The 18162-nt window shown below is 43.0% G+C and overlaps 1 protein-coding gene across 1 annotated transcript in view; it reads right to left on the bottom strand.

Moving 5' to 3' along the window:
- The window catches only part of LOC126379395 (uncharacterized), a 28834-nt gene that overhangs the window by 5973 nt on the left and 4699 nt on the right, over nucleotides 1–18162 (bottom strand). The window contains exons 2-7 of the mRNA XM_050028133.1: nucleotides 10404–10491; nucleotides 3753–4709; nucleotides 3066–3253; nucleotides 2292–2395; nucleotides 1348–1500; nucleotides 459–550 (exon numbers count right to left, since the gene is read on the bottom strand). Coding sequence (XP_049884090.1) covers nucleotides 459–550; nucleotides 1348–1500; nucleotides 2292–2395; nucleotides 3066–3253; nucleotides 3753–4709; nucleotides 10404–10473 — 1564 coding nt within the window. The 5' untranslated portion in view covers nucleotides 10474–10491. The remainder of the gene's footprint in view (nucleotides 1–458; nucleotides 551–1347; nucleotides 1501–2291; nucleotides 2396–3065; nucleotides 3254–3752; nucleotides 4710–10403; nucleotides 10492–18162) is intronic.

Genomic DNA, 18162 nt, shown 5'->3' with positions numbered 1-18162 from the left:
TACATCTGTGAGTTGTCGGATTCTTCTGACGGCATATGCTGCTGAACTTAGCTTGCCCGCTAGTGATACAATATGTGGGCCCCATTGAAGTTTTGAATCTACAGTAATTCCTAAGAAAACGGTGTGTTCAACAAAATCTAGTTTCTCGTCGTTAATTTTAATGTTATTATTTACTTTGTTTACGTTTGGTAGAACAAATTTAATACACTTCGTTTTCTTAGCATTTAGAACTAGGTTATTTACTGTAAACCAGCTTAGAACCTGCGACACAGCGCTAACCTAACCTAACTTGTATTGGGTTGGTTTTCCCTCCGCGGGTTGGAAGGTCAGACAGGCAGTCGCAGTAAAATACCGGACCTGTCAAATCTTCAGGTTAGATAAGCGGACCCTGTGGAAAACGGGATAATGCTGGGGAGATGATTATTGTCAATGGATCCGTCCAATCCGTGGTTGCTTACCAAGTTCAGTACGTCCCCACCCTGTAGCTATGATGGATTCGCCCACCGCTGGAGGCACCCCGAGACAAGCTGGTCTGATCACTTCAGAGAACCTGGAACAATTAAAATGTATAAATATAACATTGGCCCCGATTCCTGCAGACACCTCCTAATTTTATTTTAAGTTATACCCGTCATTTTCTTATCCACCGCAAAGGAAAGGGACGGATGATTGACGACAGTGGGATCTGTTTTCCGTATTTAGACTCTAAGATGGCCCATTATGCGTGCTATTGTTGACTACGTAAGCCAACCTAACTCCTTCCAGAAGCTCAGAAGCTTCCTGGGGTTTTCACAGACTTCGCGGAGCGACCCCATTCCTTTGAGGATTTTTACCCGTTGTGCTGACACTCTCGTGCATTCCAATTCAATTTTGTCGGGTTATTGGCCAATATAAAACTTTGGACAGGGTTTTTTTTCTAGGGCTTTGGACAAATTGACGTGTGTTCCATAAATTTTATGCCTGTCGATGTCAATTACCCACCCCTTTCCTTTTCGGCGGATCAATGATAAAAATGTCTGGCATTAAATGTGTTCCTCTAGTTATCAAATAACTTGTAATGTACCCATTGATTTAAAAGATGTGTTGCTGTTGCAGTTTCTTGTCATTTCTTCTCCTCAGCCATAATACCTTGCGAAATGACATAGATTCAATAATGTTAATATGACCTTCAACAAGTTTATCCATGATAATTACGTTGAATAAATGATTTTGATTCTGGTCCCGTACTAATACTTGTAAGATGTTAATTACATGAGCCATGTCAGGAGCCTTTGGCGGCTCAGTAATAACCCTGACACCAGGGTTGATGAGCTTGGTAATCCACCTCACAACCCACACGAGACTTACGTAACAGGTTGGACCAGCTTCAAGAGCGCGATGTCGTAGTAGGATCTCGGGAACTTGTATTTGGGGTGTCGGACTACTGAAGACACGCGGACCACCAGCGCACCAGGGTCGTCCAGGTACGACGAGCCCAGTTGGACCACTCTAGGTGGACCGCTGAAAGGAGAAAATAGGATTACAGCTCAGCTCAGCGGTGGGGACATATCCCGAAAATCACTCTGATCCCTAGTTTGGTTAGGACATTACAGGCTGATCACCTGATTGTCCGAAAGTAAGATGATCTGTGATTCAGAAGGCACGTTAAGCCGTTAGTCCCGGTTACTACTTACTGATGCAAGTACGTAGTCGTTACATGAGTCATGTCAGGGGCCTTTGGCGGCTCAATAGTAACCCTGATACCAGGGTTGATGAGGTTGGTAATTCACCTCACAACCCACGCGATAGAAGAAGAAGCACATTGCTAATACCCGGAATAAAAATAAACTTGCCTTACATGTCAGTCGACTGCATAAAATCACTATTCGTTTAAACTTTTGGCGGCTCAATAATAATGGTATTAAATGTGTTCCTCTAGTTATTAAATAACTTGTAATGTAACCTCATTGATTTAAAAGATGCAGTTTCTTGTCAGATCAGCGGACTTAGCATCGTAAGCGTGCGACTCTTTCTCGCCTCGACATACGTCACCCGTCTCTCTCTCACAGTACTGCACAGAAAGAGACAGATGATCTCCGTCGCGGCGAGAAAGAGTCGCGTGCTTCTTGTCATTTCTTCTCCTCATAACACCTTGCGAAATGACGTAGATTCAAAAATGTTACATTATCCTTCAACAAGTTCATCCATGATAATTACATTGAATAAATGATTCTGATTTCTGATAACGCTGACACTAGGGTTGATGAGGTTGGTATCACCTCACAACCCACACGATAGAAGAGAATACTCACGAGACAACAGTGTTATCCCTCTCCTGGTAGGAGCAGTGGGCTGCGGTGAGGATGTATTGATCACTGATGAGGGAACCACCACACTTCCAAGAGTATCCCTCGATCTGGAACCAATCAGTAGCATTTCATTAAAAAAAACAAGCATACTGGCTGCTCCTAATAAACTTACAAAAATATTGTTTCGTTTTTAATAATATAGGCTCGTTTGCCTTTGTTGCCTTTGGTTTTGGATTCCTACAGGACCATTAACCCGGCCCCAGGGGGGACATTGCCACCTTCTCTGCCCTCCACTGGGGCAATTCCTGTTCGGCGCGTCCTTGCCTCGGGGGTGGACGCCTCTTCAGTAGGCCGGAGTGAGATGGTGGCTATGTTCGGATAGGGACCCAGACCTACGGGGTATAACGTAGAACCCTTGCCCAGGGATACGGGTATAGACCTCAACGGTTGCAGAGGCAAAGATGGGAGCCATCGGTACGGTAAAGCAGGACGGAAGCGGCGCGTCACAGGGACTGTAACCTGGAACCTGACAGAGGGCAGCAGTAACTGTCAGTACTATTCAGAGGTGGAGGACAGTGGAGTCCTAGTACGGCTTTGAAATAGACTACTCCGGGCGTCATCCCACTCGCGTCAGACAGAGTACTGCGGGTCGGAAGGCAAGGGAACTACTGCCCTAATTTTCCCCAAAAAGTAGCATGGAGAATGATACACCGACAAGAGCGTGGCTCTTAAATTACTGATGATCGGTAGAGTGTGAGTGAGTATTAATACACTTACATCGATCTTCCGCCAGCCCAGCAGCGCCATGTGGGGAAACTCATTGATGGTGACCACCTTACCGCCCACCACCAGCGGTATCGTGGTGGGGGTGCACTGGGACACGTTGACCTGGACAGGCTCAGGGGACGGCAGAAGAGGGATCGCTTGCAGCTGCCGAGTGCTCAGGGATTTGTACTTGTCGCACACTGAAATTGAGGTTTGGGTTTAGTGCTTGATGGTGATAATGCTTTGATTAGAATAGAGTGGAATAGAACAGAATAGTGGAATGAATAGAACGGAATGGTACACAATAAAACCGAATCGAATATAATTAAAGCACATAATAACGGGTCGAATCGAATATAATAGAATAGAGTGGAATATAACAGATTATATAGTGGAATGGAGTAGAACAGAATAGAATAGAACACAATGGAATCGAATTGAATATAATGGAAAAGAATGGAATAAAATTGGATAGAGGGCATTGCATTAGTTTAAGGCGAATAATACGTTCGACAAAAATATATTTATGTAAAAATTTACAATGCGAAGTGTAACTATGTTAACCAATTACTTAATAAATATGTTTTTGAATTTGAGTATGAATAGAATAGAATAGAATACTATATAACAATAAAAAGACAGAGAGAGAGAGAAGAGTTTTAAAAGAGTATTCGAGTAAAACAAATATATTACACTTACTTCTCTCAGCAATTTCGATGTGCCGTCTCTTTTCAGCGTCACTCATATAATCCTCATCTGGTCCTCTGATTACCTGAGGCGCTTCGTCTTCTTGAGGATACACTAGAGCCCCAGCGTCTGTAGGTATTGGATTTACTATATATGGTCTCAACGTTACAGGCTTGTTCGTTTGTGGTTTGAACGCTGGTCTTTCCGTCTCTGGTCTACTGTAACTTGGTCTTTCGGTCTCTTTGTTAAAGTAACTCGGTCTTTTCGTCACAGGTTTGTTGGTTATTGCGGGACCAACTTCAATAACCGCTGGTTTGACCCCCGGTCTGTTGAGAAATGGATTTGTTGTGTAATAATTGTTGTTGGGTCTTGTTGTTTCGTAACTGTTATAGTAACTGTTGTCACTGTTGTATCTCTTGTTGTTGTGGCTTCTTGTTGTTGTTGTTAAGTAGTCATCAGCGTAATTGTTGCTTGGTTTCTCGTAATATCCGTTGTTCAAAGGGTCTTTGGAGACGTCGACGTCGTAAGACAATTGGAAGCGTTTGTTGTTAGATGTTTCTGATATTCTGGTGTTAGTTAGTTTAGTGTCATTCTTCTGGTTTCTTTTTGTTGTAGATCCTCTGACTCCAGAACTTTCGATTCTAGTATTACTGGAATTATTTCTACGACTAGAATTATTTTTATTGACTTTCCTTATGGGTTTTTGCGTAGTTGTCTGGTAGTTGAAGCCGAATATGGGAGCTAAGGTTGGTATGCCTAGAGTTTGCTTTCTCCTTTTCTCTTTGGTGGTCGGTCTATTGTCATCTCTTTCTATTCCATCGTAGCTGAAGTGCACGGTAGTGTTTGTCCATGTGACTTGCGTTTCTGAGTTTCTGGTAGCTTCGATTTTTGTTGTTCTTCTTGTTGTATATTCATTTAATATTCTTTTTGTACTTGGATTCTGTGGGATTTGCGGGAAGTTGAAGAAATCTGGAACAGGCATAAAAAGAACATGAATTTACATAACCCAGTCTTATTTCGGCGCCCGGTGCGGTGGCACATTTCGCACCGCCCTAGAGCCGCCACTGTGGTGTTCGGGGGCGGTTATGACATAGCATAAGGAATAACACTACGTCATCATCATCATCAGCCCATTAACGTCCCCACTGCTGGGGCACGGGCCCTCCCTATGGATGGATAGGGAGATCGGGCCTTAAACCATCACGCGGGCCCAGTGCGGATTGATGGTTATTAACGACTGCTAATGAAACCGGGACCAACGGCTTAACGTGCCTTCCGAAGCACGGAGGAGCTCGAGATGAAAACTTTTTTGTGGTCACCCATCCTATGACCGGCCTTTGAGAAAGTTGCTTAACTTCAACAATCGCAGACCGAGCGCGTTAGCCGCTGCGCCACCGAGCTCCTACACTACACATAGAACGCCAACTCTTCGCTCCCCACCAGCGGCTGAGCGAGGTTTACCTCATTCCCCCTCGAATATAGTTTAGACTTGAATTTGACTAGAATCGTGTGGCGTCAGACCGTCAGACGTCACACGCAACGATGCGCGTGTACGATAACGTCAACGTGTAGGAACGGCAACTCTCCTATACTATGCCCATACCATGTCTTACTTTTTTTTTCTTGATGATTAATTAAATGATGAAAGGTGATGACGATGAATGATGAAACATAAGCTCCCACCCTCGGAGCAGACTCCTACTCCGAACCCCAAACGAATTAACTCAAAAGTCCGCATAAACTTTCGAGTTATGAAGCGGCTTGTTGGCACGAAGCGAAAATAGATAGATACACTTTGTTTATTGAATATTCCGATATAATAACACTGTCGCGAATGTTTTCCAACTAACATACTGCGATCATTAACCACAAAACACCACTTCGTATTGATTATTTAGATTATTCAATGAAGAAAGCAACTGTCCCGTTCCCGTTCCCGCCAAAAAGCCTTATGGTTGATGTTTCGACAAGTCGGTACGTAAGTAAGTACATACGACGAAAAATTTCCACTATTCGTACCGATACGTGTGCAAAAAAGTTTTTTTTTTTTTTTAAACAAACCCGAACACTTTTTGCGTCAATTGAAAAAGAAAAAAGCCAAGTTCAACAACTCAATGTCTCGAGTTATAAATAAGTTAGATTGTAAACAAAATGTAAAAAAGAAACCGCAAATGTTTCGAAGCACATTCTTGCATTAATTAAGCGTCGCACACGATGTTATGGCGTCGCATAAACCATCAGTAGCAACTAACCAGTTAACAAAAAAGCTTTTTTTAGCTTAACGGCATCTAACAGCATTTACACTACTTGGCCTAACGACCTCAGTGGTCCAGTGGTTGAGCGTTGGGCTCACGATCCGGGTTCGATTCCCGGTGGGGACATATTACAAAAATTACTTTGTGGTTCCTAGTTTGGTTAGGACATTACTGGCTGATCACCAGATTGTCCGAAGCCGTTGGTCCCGGTTACTACCTACCTACTGATGTAAATAGTTGACGTTACCATGAGCCATGTCAAGGGCCTTTGGTAGCACAATAGTAACCTGACACCAGGGGTGATGAGGTTGGTACTCCACCTCACAACCCACACGACAGAAGAAGAAGAAGACTACTTGGCCTGATTAATGGGGAGCCCTAAAGATTTTTCTGGAAAACATCGCGAACACGTAAAGTCAGTACGTTTTTGCAATAAGATTCCACGATGTCCCTCAATCAGCGCTTATCGCTATCGACCGACCATTTTTTTTTTTGACGTGACTTATTGTAGATTTGCCGCAGATGGCATTAACTACTTGGCCGGACAAATGGGGAGCGCTGAAAGCTCTCACCCGGTACAACATTTAAGACAACAGGCCAGGGGTGCCCAGTTCATTCACTAACGCAGTTGGTCGACCATTACAGACGGTGATACGGCTCACCTATCACGTTAGTCTAACAGAAAGCTCAGTGAGGTGTGGGTACTTAGACGTAACTCTGACTACCCAAATGAGGGACTTTCCAGCTTACGTGCCCCAAAAAAATTTTAGATAGCGTGTATGAGAGCCTCACAGGTGCAAAGCACGCCTAATGGCGTCTCGACCACGAGTTTATCTAAGAAACCATATATCATTGTAAAGTTACATAACGTTCGACTAAGTAATCTGTCATGGCCGAGTAATTATTCTAATTACACTTTACTAAGACAAGGTAAGACATACCCACATCAAAACAAGTTTTTTCGCATAACTTAATGTTGTAAATACACTATTTGTATGTAGAACATAACATATTTTACGTAGAATTATTCTTTATTCTATGACATAACATAAACTCAAGATCATATCTCAACGGGGGACTTTCGAGTCGACGTTCCCCAAAAACAATATTTTTTTTTTATTTATTTATTTTATTTATTTTTATTTACTTAATTTACATGACAATTTATTATTATTATTATTTATAACTCAGGCAGGCAGTTTTCACTGATAAGTGCCTGTATTCAACTATTCAGTTGTGTTTTCCTTTCTCTGTTTGATGGTAATTGTCCAATTTGTTTTTGAAGGTGTTGATGCTAGAAGCGGAGACCACGTCCTGCGGCAGCCCGTTCCACGCTGTTACTACTCTGTTAGTCAGGAAATGCTTATGGGGGTTGTTGTTTGAAATTCTTTTACAGAGTTTGAGCGTATGACCTCTTAGATTGGTGTTATGATTGAGCAAGTATAGTGCTTCAAAGTTGTCCACGTCATAGTAACTGTTTAAGATTTTGTATGTCTCTATTAAGTCTCCACCTCCACCACCATTTAAAACCATATTTTTTTTTTTTTGACGTGACTTATTGTAGATTTGCCGCAGGTGGCATTAAATACTTGGCCGGACCATTTAAAACCATAGACTTATAATAAAATACAAGTTACAAAAGTATGCAAATATAATGCACAGAAATTACGACAATCGGCTCCAAAACTGTATGGTTTGCAGTGACAGTCCTTAAAGGCCTCGGCCTGTGGCAGAACTAGTCACATAGGTGCATCTTATACGAGCGGTTACGTTATGGTTTTGAATAAAGTGCGAAAATATCAGTAATATAATATTGACAAGATATATGTATGTTTGTATGTAATATATTTGTGTGATAATACTACGGCTCTCAGGTGGGGAGGTGCTCGTCGCGTCGTAATCAAACAATTCAGCAATTCTCTTGAATAATGTTATATTTTCATAAACAATGTTAACTCTCCAACTCTTCATAACAGATTACCGCAACCGAACAAAATTCCACGTCACCGCCTTTTTAAAAAGGCGGGAAAACGTTCCCGTTCGAAAAAGAAGAAATCAAAATAAAAACAAATGAAATAATATGCCAGTTCCAAATTAAAAATAATAAAGTCGTGACACAGATTCACGACTTTATTTCGTCTGTTATTAAGTTATATAATCTAATAATAATTAAATAAACATTACGAACCCTAACATTTGTACATGGTGATGGTAAGTAGTTGTTAGTAATTTTATTAGAGCATGCAATAGGAATTTTCAAATATATAATTAATGTTTTATGCATATATAATTGTAGTTAAGTTAGTATAGATAGCGCTGTACAACTTTAACGCGATAATTACCTATTTTGGCGGCGTGGGTGTGCTGCCGCCAAAGAATAGTTTCGTGGTACCGAACAGAGCATAGTACCCCGCTAGCCACAAGTTGATAGTGTGACTAGGGATCGACGATCCAAAGGAAGTTGTATAATATTCCCTCCCATTCCACTAATTTCTATGCAAAGTCGTTTACGGTGCAAGCTGTTCGGTTATGGAATTCTTTGCCTGAATCCATTCGAAGGGCACCGTCATTGGATGCTTTCAAAGGGCAAGTCAAGCAGCACTTTCTCATCTCTCTCTCCTCTTCTTTATAACGTTTTTCTTTTCGATTCCATTCTTCTTACATCTTCTTCTTTATAAAGTAGGTATCGTAGTACTGTCATGGTTTCCTCTCTTCCATAGTAATGTATGTATATATTTACGTATTTATATATTATTATAATCATTATTTATTGTATTGTGCTTCTATGCTGTTCTGGGAGCAAATAAAAAACATAGAACACGTTCAGCTGCTTGTCTTCCCGGGCATGTCGTAAAAACCGACAGAGGGATTGTGTCCTCTAAATGACGAGCTAATGTTATGGGCGATAGGCAGATCCCTTATCACCATAAGGTTCATCATAATCCATCTTAGGACTTCGTATCAACAGTGGCTGCAAAGTTGTCTTTGAATACTTGTGGCTCTGCCCACCCCATTAGGGATTACGGGCGTGAGTTTATGTATGTATGTATGTATTATTTATTGTCTTCTATGTATTGTTTTTAATATAGTTTATCTAGTTATAAGTACTTATATTTTTCAACATTTTATTATTATTAATATTTTTTTAATTTTTTTTTGCACTGTCTATCCCGCTACATTTTTCATTAAATTCATATCCTATAACTAAAGGTTGCCTGGAAGAGATTGCTACCTTAGCAATAAGGCCGCCTGTTGTACTACCAATGTAATTATAATACTAATGTATTTTTAATGTGATTCAAGTGCAATAAAGAGTTTTTTGTTTTTTTTTTGTATATACCTATGCGTCTTGCTGTGTAAGGCCTCAAACTGGATGACAGCGCGGGGAGCGGCGCGTTCAAATGCTAAGATTTATATTGAAGCGTTCTCGATAGCAGCGGCGCGGCGAGCGGGGTACGAGCGGTGCGCTCTAGTCGAGCGGTATCTTTGCGTTTGAAACTCGCCTTTTTGTTTCCTTTGTTCATTAGGGCTCAAACTGGATGACAGCGGCAGCGGCGCGGCGGCCGCTGTTCCGTTCTCGATGCCAGGGGCCAAATCGCGCGGTGTTGCGGCGGTATAGAGTTGTGTCTCAAATGAACGCGATGTCGAAACGGCGACAACGCATTTTCGATTGTAGTTCTTTTGTTTCGTACGATTTATTATGGGCAAAAGAAGATCTGAATCCCTATAATGAACAAAGGAAACAAAAAGGCGAGTTTCAAACGCAGAGACACCGCTCGACTAGAGCGCACCGCTCGTACCCCGCTCCCCGCGCCGCTGCCATCGAGAACACTTCAATATAAATCTTAGCATTTGAACGCGCCGCTCCCCGCACCGCCGCCGCCGCTGCGCCGCTGTCGCTGTCATCCAGTTTGAGGCCTAAACTTCGATAATATATATCATCATCATTAATGAACGGCCTCCGCGGTCCAGTGGTTGGTAGGACTCACGGTCCAGAGGCCCCGGGTTCGAATCCCGGTGGGGACATATCACAAAAATCACTCTGTGATCCCTAGTTTGGTTAGGACATTACAGGCTGATCACCTGATGGTCCGAAAGTAAGATGATTCGTGTCATTCGTGCTTCGGAAGGCACGTTAAGCCGTTGGTCCCGGTTACTACTTACTGATGTAAGTATGTAGTCGTTACATGAGCCATGTCAAGGGCCTTTGGCGGCTCAATAATAACCCTGACACCAGGGTTGACGACGTTGGTATTCCATCTCACGACCCACACGATAAGAAGAAGATCATCACTAATTTAACATCCACGCTCTTGTCGGTGCAGCATTCTCCATGTTACTTTTTTCGGGAAAAATAGGGCAGTGGTTTCCCTCTTGCCTTCTGCCCCTCCGTGGAAACATAACTCACCATAAAACTGAGGAGTAACCTCCGCTATAAGCAGCAGGAGAGTCGCTGATATGATGACTCCACGAGCCATGTTAGCATCATCAGGATTCTGTAACAAATAAAACACACAGGGTGTTAGTGACATCGTAACGAATACTCAGGGGGATGATTCAGACCATGATTCTGGTTTAATATCAAGTGGAATTTTTCGTCGAAAAATACATGATTTTTTTTTTCTTTTTTTTTTAAATGAACGTGCATTCATCATTATCATCATCACCAGCCCATTAATATCCCCGCTGCTGGGGCACGGGCCTTCCCTATGGATGGATAGGGAGATCGGGCCTAAAACCACCACGCGGGCCCAGTGCGGATTGGTGGTTATTAACGACTGCTAATGCAGCCGGGACCAACGGCTTAACATGCACAAAGCACGGAGGAGCTCGAGATGAAAACTTTTTTTTGTGGTCGCCCATCCTATGACCGGCCTTTACGAAAGTTGCTTTACTTCAACAATCGCAGACCGAGCGCGTTTACCGCTGCGCCACCGAGCTCCTCTACGTGCATTTTCTTGACTTAATTTTCTCTTTGAGAGGGTAATGAAGGACTTTCCATGCTACATTCCTTTAAAACAATACAGATGGCGCTGTACAGAGTTGATAGATAGATAGATAGATAGATAGATCGTTGCCTTCGTTTAAACTTCTAATTTCATAGATAACAGACATATGCATCTTTTACCTTCGTTTTTGGGTATAAATGATGACCCTTTTTATTACACCCAGACACAATTACATCTTCCACCCATTATTAAGTCTCGACTCAAACGCTGGCTTCTTGAGCACACGTTCTATAGTTACAACGAATTTATTTCATTTAACTCATAATTTTATTTTAATATTTAAGAATGACTTCTTTATTACGCTATTGTATTCATTTTATGATTATTATTATTTTATTTTGTTTTTAATGTGTAATGAATGATACCAAATGAAATATTCTACTAGTGGAATGTAACCTAGATTATATACGACATATGACATGTAATACGAACTATTACGAATAAATGAATATGAATATTATTCTGATCAAAATAAAGATAAGCAATATTTCAGGTAGCAACAAAATTCTATACGTAATGTGATCCAAAATATCAAGCAACAATTATTTTTATATATGCAAAGCCTTCAGCGCTTCCCATTTGTCCGTCCAAGTAGTTAATGCCATCTGCGGCAAATAGAATAGAATAGAAATAGTTTATTATAAAAGGACGCCACACAAAAAAAAAGACAACAACATCATATCAATAAACGTTTCTTTCTTTCTATCAAATTTCCACTAAAACAATTACAAAAAAGCAAGACGGATGTTTGTCGAAATGACCATAAGGTGGTGGTGGACGTCCTGAGACAAAAGGGCCTCACTCAGCACAAGTCGCGGCGTGAACCACGACGCTGGTATTCTGTGGACCCTGTTGGGTGACGCGCGAACATCGTGCTCCATATCTAAATCTACAATGAGTCACGCCAAAAAGTATGTTCAACTTACCAAGGACAACTCACTGCTACTCTTAACTTTGGCATTCTAAAGATATTGTGACGAACACATCGATTATATATCTACTGCATCGGATATAAATTACGCATCGACTATCAATATAGAAAGTACAATACAACAAATCATCTGCACTAATTTATTTGTCGGTGTAGCGGCCTCCGTGGTCTAGTGGCTAGAGCGTTGGGCTCACGATCCGGAGGTCCCGGGTTCGAATCCCAGTGGGGACATAACAAAAATCACTTTGTGATCCCTAGTTTGGTTAGGACATTACAGACTGATCACCTGTTTGTCCGAAAGTAAGATGATCCGTGCTTCGGAAGGCACGTTAAGCTGTTAGTCCCGGTTACAACATACTGATGTAAGTAAGTAGTCGTTACATGAGCCATGCCAGGGGCCTTTGGCGGCTCAATAATAACCCTGACACCAGGGTTGATGAGGTTGGTAATTCACCTCACACACTGCTCCACTGCGGGTTAGTGAAGGTATTTTTACGGCTAATAGTCGGAACCAACGGTTTAACGTGCCCTCCGAAGCACGAAATCATCTTACTTTCCGGACAATCAGGTGATTCAAGGCAATGTCCTTACCAAACAAAGGACAGTCTCACAAAGTGATTTCGACAATGTCCCCATAGGAATCGAACCCGGACCTCTAGATCGTGAGCCGCAACGCTCTAGCCACTAGACAACAGAGGCTGTTCAGGAGGCATAATGACTATTATTAAGTCAAATTAACCATAATGGTTGTTCATCTTTTCTCGTCCTATTAAAGCATATAATTCCATATCTAAGCTAGGGTTGCCATCTGTAGTTATGAGGGCAATAACTGACTTCACCAATCCTGCAGTGCTAACATTCGCTCGCTTGCTAATATTGGAGAGCTCGGTGGCGCAGCGGTAAACGCGCTCGGTCTGCGATTGTTGAAGTTAAGCAACTTTCGCAAAGGCCGGTCATAGGATGGGTGACCACAAAAAAGTTTTCATCTCGAGCTCCTCCGTGCTTCGGAAGGCATTTCAATCAATTCAATCCAGTGCTCACGATCAGGAGGTCCCAAGTTCGAATCCCGGTGGGGACCAATCACAAGAATTAAATTCAAATTCAAATATATCTTTATTCAGTAGGTAACATAGTTACACTTTGAATCGTCATTTTTCACATAACGAACGTCTCATCCGCCTAAAACTACTGCAGCTTCTCACAACCTGTACTTATAGCCGGGGAAAAGAAGCTGCAAGAAAAACCTCGGCACAGGGCCCTAGACGTTCTTTAAAAATAAAAATAAACATAAAATATTTTTATACAATTGAGTAATTTAGCTGCCTAATATCAGTTCTCAGACAGTTAATCCCACGCATTCATATCTTCTTCATATCTTCATATCTTCCCATGCATTCATAAACTAGGGATCACTGTGACCCCTAGTTTGGTTAGGACATTACAGGCTGATCACCTGATTGTCCAAAAAGTTAGATGATCCGTGCTTCGGACACGTTAATCCGTTGGTCCCGGTTATTACTTACTAATGTAAGTACGTAGTCGTTACATGAGTCATGTCAGGGGCGTATGGCGGCACAATAATAACCCTGACGCCAGGGTTGATGGGGTTGGTAATCCATCTCTTAACCCACACAATAAGAAGAAAACATTATCTATTTGGCCGGACAATTGGGGAGCGCTAAAAACTCTCACCGAATAGGCAACCCTAATCAAAAGTAGAACATAAACGGAAAATTACTAAGTAGCAAAAGTAAGTGCAATCTTAATCAATTTGTGGGCGACCTCTAAAACTTGAATTTTACAGTTACACCAATTTGGCATTGGATTGGGGTTAGTGTTTTGTTTCTGTTATTTTAGATAATGTGGGTTACTCCGTTTTGTGGCGGAATATTACGGAACTTTATGGTTCAGCTGCTTATCTAGGGCGTGTCGTAGAAACCGAAAGGGGGACAAACACGATCGACCATTTTATGGGTTAATGTGAATGCAGACCGGCTTTCTTCTCAAACGGGGAGAGTCGGTTCCAACCCGGTACTTACCTTTTTTTGTGACTTATTGTAGATTTGCCGCAGATGGCATTAACTACTTGGCCGGATTAACTACTTGGCCGGAGAACCCGGTACCAGGCTTACACCATAAGTACAGTTTTCACTAACACAGTTGGCTCGACCATTATAGACGGCGATACGGCTCACCTATCACGTTGGTCTAACAGAAAGCTCGGTGAGGTGTGGGTGCTTAGTTCATCTTGCGATGGATGTGATGACTACCCCAATTGGGATGTAGTCGTGAGATTATATTAAGTATGTAGTTTTCATTATAAGGGGCAATAGTAACCCTGACACCAGGGTTGATGAGGTTGGTAATCCACCTCACAACCCACACGATAGAAGAAGAAGAAGAGACTATAAGGGGACAATATAAAATGGCAGCCCGTACAGTCATGAGCAATATAATGTACCCACTTTAGAACTATGTCGCACTTGACGTTTAGTGAGACTTACAGTTCAATTTGTCAAATAAGTTAATGTGACATGGTACCAAGTGTATACATATTACCTTAATGCTCGTGACCGTACCATCTGGTTTTAGCTTTATAGACAGGTGTCAGACAGGATCATAGAATAAGGAATAATACTACGTAAAGAACGGGAACTCTCTCTCCCCCCCCCCCCCCCCACCAATTTGTATCGGAAGCCGACTTCACCCCCTCTGGGTCTTACTTTAGTCATAGAATAAGGAATAATACTACGTAAAGAACGGGAACTCTCTCCCCCCCCCCCCACCAATTTGTATCGGAAGCCGACTTCACCCCCTCTGGGTCTTACTTTAGTCATAGAATAAGGAATAATACTACGTATAGAACGGCAACTATCCGCTCCCCACCAGCGTCTGAGCTAGGTTTATAATAATAATAATAAAGTTACTTATTTAGGTAAAAACCCATCATCGACATTACAACAAAATAAATACTATAAAAAAACTACAATAAAAATAATAAAAATAAAACGTAATTTTAGAATTATGTACCATCATCTACCGTTCCCGAGTCGGTGCACGTTCGACCAGTATTTTTTAAACCTCCACCTTCGCGGACAAGACTATGAAGCGGCAAAGAGGGAGCGGGAAGACTGTCGACTCGCTCCCGATTCGCCGCAGGCGACCGGGATGGCGGCGACGGGCGTACTTGGTCGCAATCGACCAAACGCCGCCTTGACGGGGACCTGTGGACGGTGGTCGGGGGACCGCCGTCCACAACATAGGTCCCGTGCTGTAGGGCTCCCCAAGTGTTCCGGGCAGCCCTCGGCGGAGAGGGAGGCGCTTGACGCGGTCCCATGGGCGCTGGGCCCCAAAGGGCATCCGCCGGCGGGGACGCGGTTGTGTGCAATTGCGTTCCCGTATCCCCGCCACAGGGCGGCAAGGAGGAACACCGTTGGGTTTTAGTGGGTATACCGGGTGGCGACACCCGGGGAGTCCCACATAACCACGTCGCCCCCCCCGGCGGCGTGGTATGCGTAATGCATTTCCCAACGTTAAAAAAAAAAGTGGTTTTTAAACCTCTCATCGAGGTCATCGTTGATACGCGACAATATCTCATTCTTGGCACCACTCACCCGGACCCAGTGTGACGCGATCCGAGAGCGAAGAACTGCAAAGAAGTCCGGGACCCTGGCAGACGCAAACATGATATTTGCGCTACAAAAATTTTGCCTCACCCGCTCGGTCTTACTTTAGTCTCCAATCGTATGGGCGTCAGATGTCAATGTGTGTGTCTGTGTAAAACGAGGTTTTTTTGTGTGAAGTGTCCAGAGTGTGGTATAGATTTGGAGATTTTTTTTCACTTTTGGTGGCTTTGCTCTTGGCCCCAGACTTGCCCGAAGGCATTGACGAGGCCTAAGATGGAGCGAGCTCGCCCAGAAGATGCCTGTTCACTCTAGCCTTGAAAGCACCCGGGTTATATGCATTCGGAAATACAGAAGACGGCAAAGAATTCCAGTCTAGCAGTGCGCATAATGAAGGACGATGCGAAGCGCTTTGTGCAAATAGTTGGGATATCCACCAAATAGGGATGGAACCCGTACGTCTGGAAGTCCGAAGATAAAAGGGGGATGGTGGAATTATTGGTATGTGGGTTAACTTAACGCAACGGGCATGCAGCGACCTGCGCGTCCAGTACAATAACGCGCTCAGAATGCTGTTGGGGCGACCGTGGCGCTGCAGTGCGTCGGTCATGTTTGCGGAGGCGCTCATTGATGACTTCTATGCCATCACGCGTAAACGCCTCCTTGCTGTAACGGCTCCGCGGCACTACCAACACCATTCTGAGCGTGTTCGCTGATAAGTGGGACTCCCCATTGCTGCGCCGATGGGTGAAGCTCCACCTCTCTTAAGTTTTGATTTGATCTGTTTTATACTAACCCTAGCTTTAAGTTTGCATTGTTACTAACATCTATGAACCAGTGTCTGAAAATAAAGAATTTGAATTAGCTCGTGAAGATCGCGGGCACACTCCCCGAAGTACAGTACTACTCTATATGATACCCTTCATTCTACCCCACTAAGGATTGTGTGTTTGACACATTGACGTGTGACGGAAACCCATTACGTGACGAAACACCCGTTCTCATGATGTAATGGCCCTGATGATAGTCGAACAGGAACAAAATATTAATTAAAAAACCATTTTTGATAGCTTAATTAAGTGAATCATAGCGGTTATTTTGGGACGGACTAATTAGTTCAATCTATATTCATGAATCAGTTGAATGAATCGTTCTTTTTTTACTTCCACCATCATCTACATCTTCACAGGGTCCGCTTACCTAACCTGAAGATTTGACAGGTCCCGTTTTTTACAGAAGCGACTGCCTGTCTGACCTTCCAACCCGCGAAGGGAAAACCAGCCCAATACAGGTTAGATCACCTACCTCCGAAAATGCTTTTCTCGGGAATGTGGGTTTCCTCGAATGTTTTCCTTCACCGCTGAGCACGTGATAAGCATTTATGATCCAAACATGAGTTCGAAAACAAATTCGACAATCATTGGTTTAGGCCTGTGATGGATTCGAACCTGCGACCAACAGCTCTTAACCATTGCCACTAAACCGGACACAAATCACAGAAACCACGTGATATAAATTGTATATGATCCAAACTCGAATTTTTTTGTTTTTTACTTATTGTACATTTGCCGCAGATGGCATTAACTACTTGGCCGGACAAATGGGGAGCGCTGAAGGCTCTCACCCGGTACAACGTTTAAGACAACAGGCGTGAGGGTGCCCCGTTGGGCGCGAACCTCGGCTCAGGGCGTCGTCTGAGAAAACTCGAATTCAAATCCATAGAGTTGAATAATGTAAATTATCCCTAAACAAAGTGGCGCCATAATTTATTATTGCGGTTACATGTAAATACAAAACAATTATGAATAAAAAAAAAATTAGGAAAATCCAAGTCATCATTCAGGAATTGACTAATACATTAATGATTCATAGTTCATAGTTAATATTTAGTATTCTTACAATCAATAACCGGAGGGGATATGGAACATACTCCACCACGCTGCTCCACTGCGGGTTGGTCGATGTGTTTTTTTACGGCTAATAGCCGGGACCAACGGCTTAACGTGCCCTCCGAAGCACGGAATCATCTTACTTTTTCGGACAATCAGGTAATTCAAGCCTGAAAAGTCCTTACCAAACAAAGGACAGTCTCACAAAGTGATTTCGACAATGTCCCCATCGGGAATCGAACCCGGACCTCCAGATCGTGAGCCTGACGCTCTAAGCACTAGAGGAGGCTGTCAATGTCGATATTTAGATTATTTAGTGGTAAATAATCGATTATTCGCCAACACTACAACAGAACGAAAACAACATGGCGGCAAAGGAAAATGTAGCGGTGGTGCCAACCTAACAAACAATAAGTACGTACCTACCTGTATAGGTCATAATGTTTTTTTTTTTTTGACGTGACTTATTGTAGATTTGCCGCAGATGGCATTAACTACTTGGCCGGACAAATGGGGAGCGCTGAAGACTCTCACCCGGTACAACGTTTAAGACAACAGGCCTGAGGGTGCCCAGTTGGGCGCGAACCTCGGCTCAGGGCGTCAGGAGTCCTAGTACGCTTTGAAATAGACTACTCTGGGCGCCATCCCACTCGCGTCAGACAGAGTACTGCGGGGTGGAAGGCAAGAGGGAAACCACTACCCTATTTTTCCCTAA

The sequence above is a fragment of the Pectinophora gossypiella genome, chromosome 29 (genome assembly GCF_024362695.1).
Source record: "Pectinophora gossypiella chromosome 29, ilPecGoss1.1, whole genome shotgun sequence".
NCBI lineage: Eukaryota > Metazoa > Arthropoda > Insecta > Lepidoptera > Gelechiidae > Pectinophora > Pectinophora gossypiella.
The sequence above is the reverse complement of the archived record's forward strand: the minus strand, read 5'-3'. Positions and strand labels throughout refer to the sequence as shown.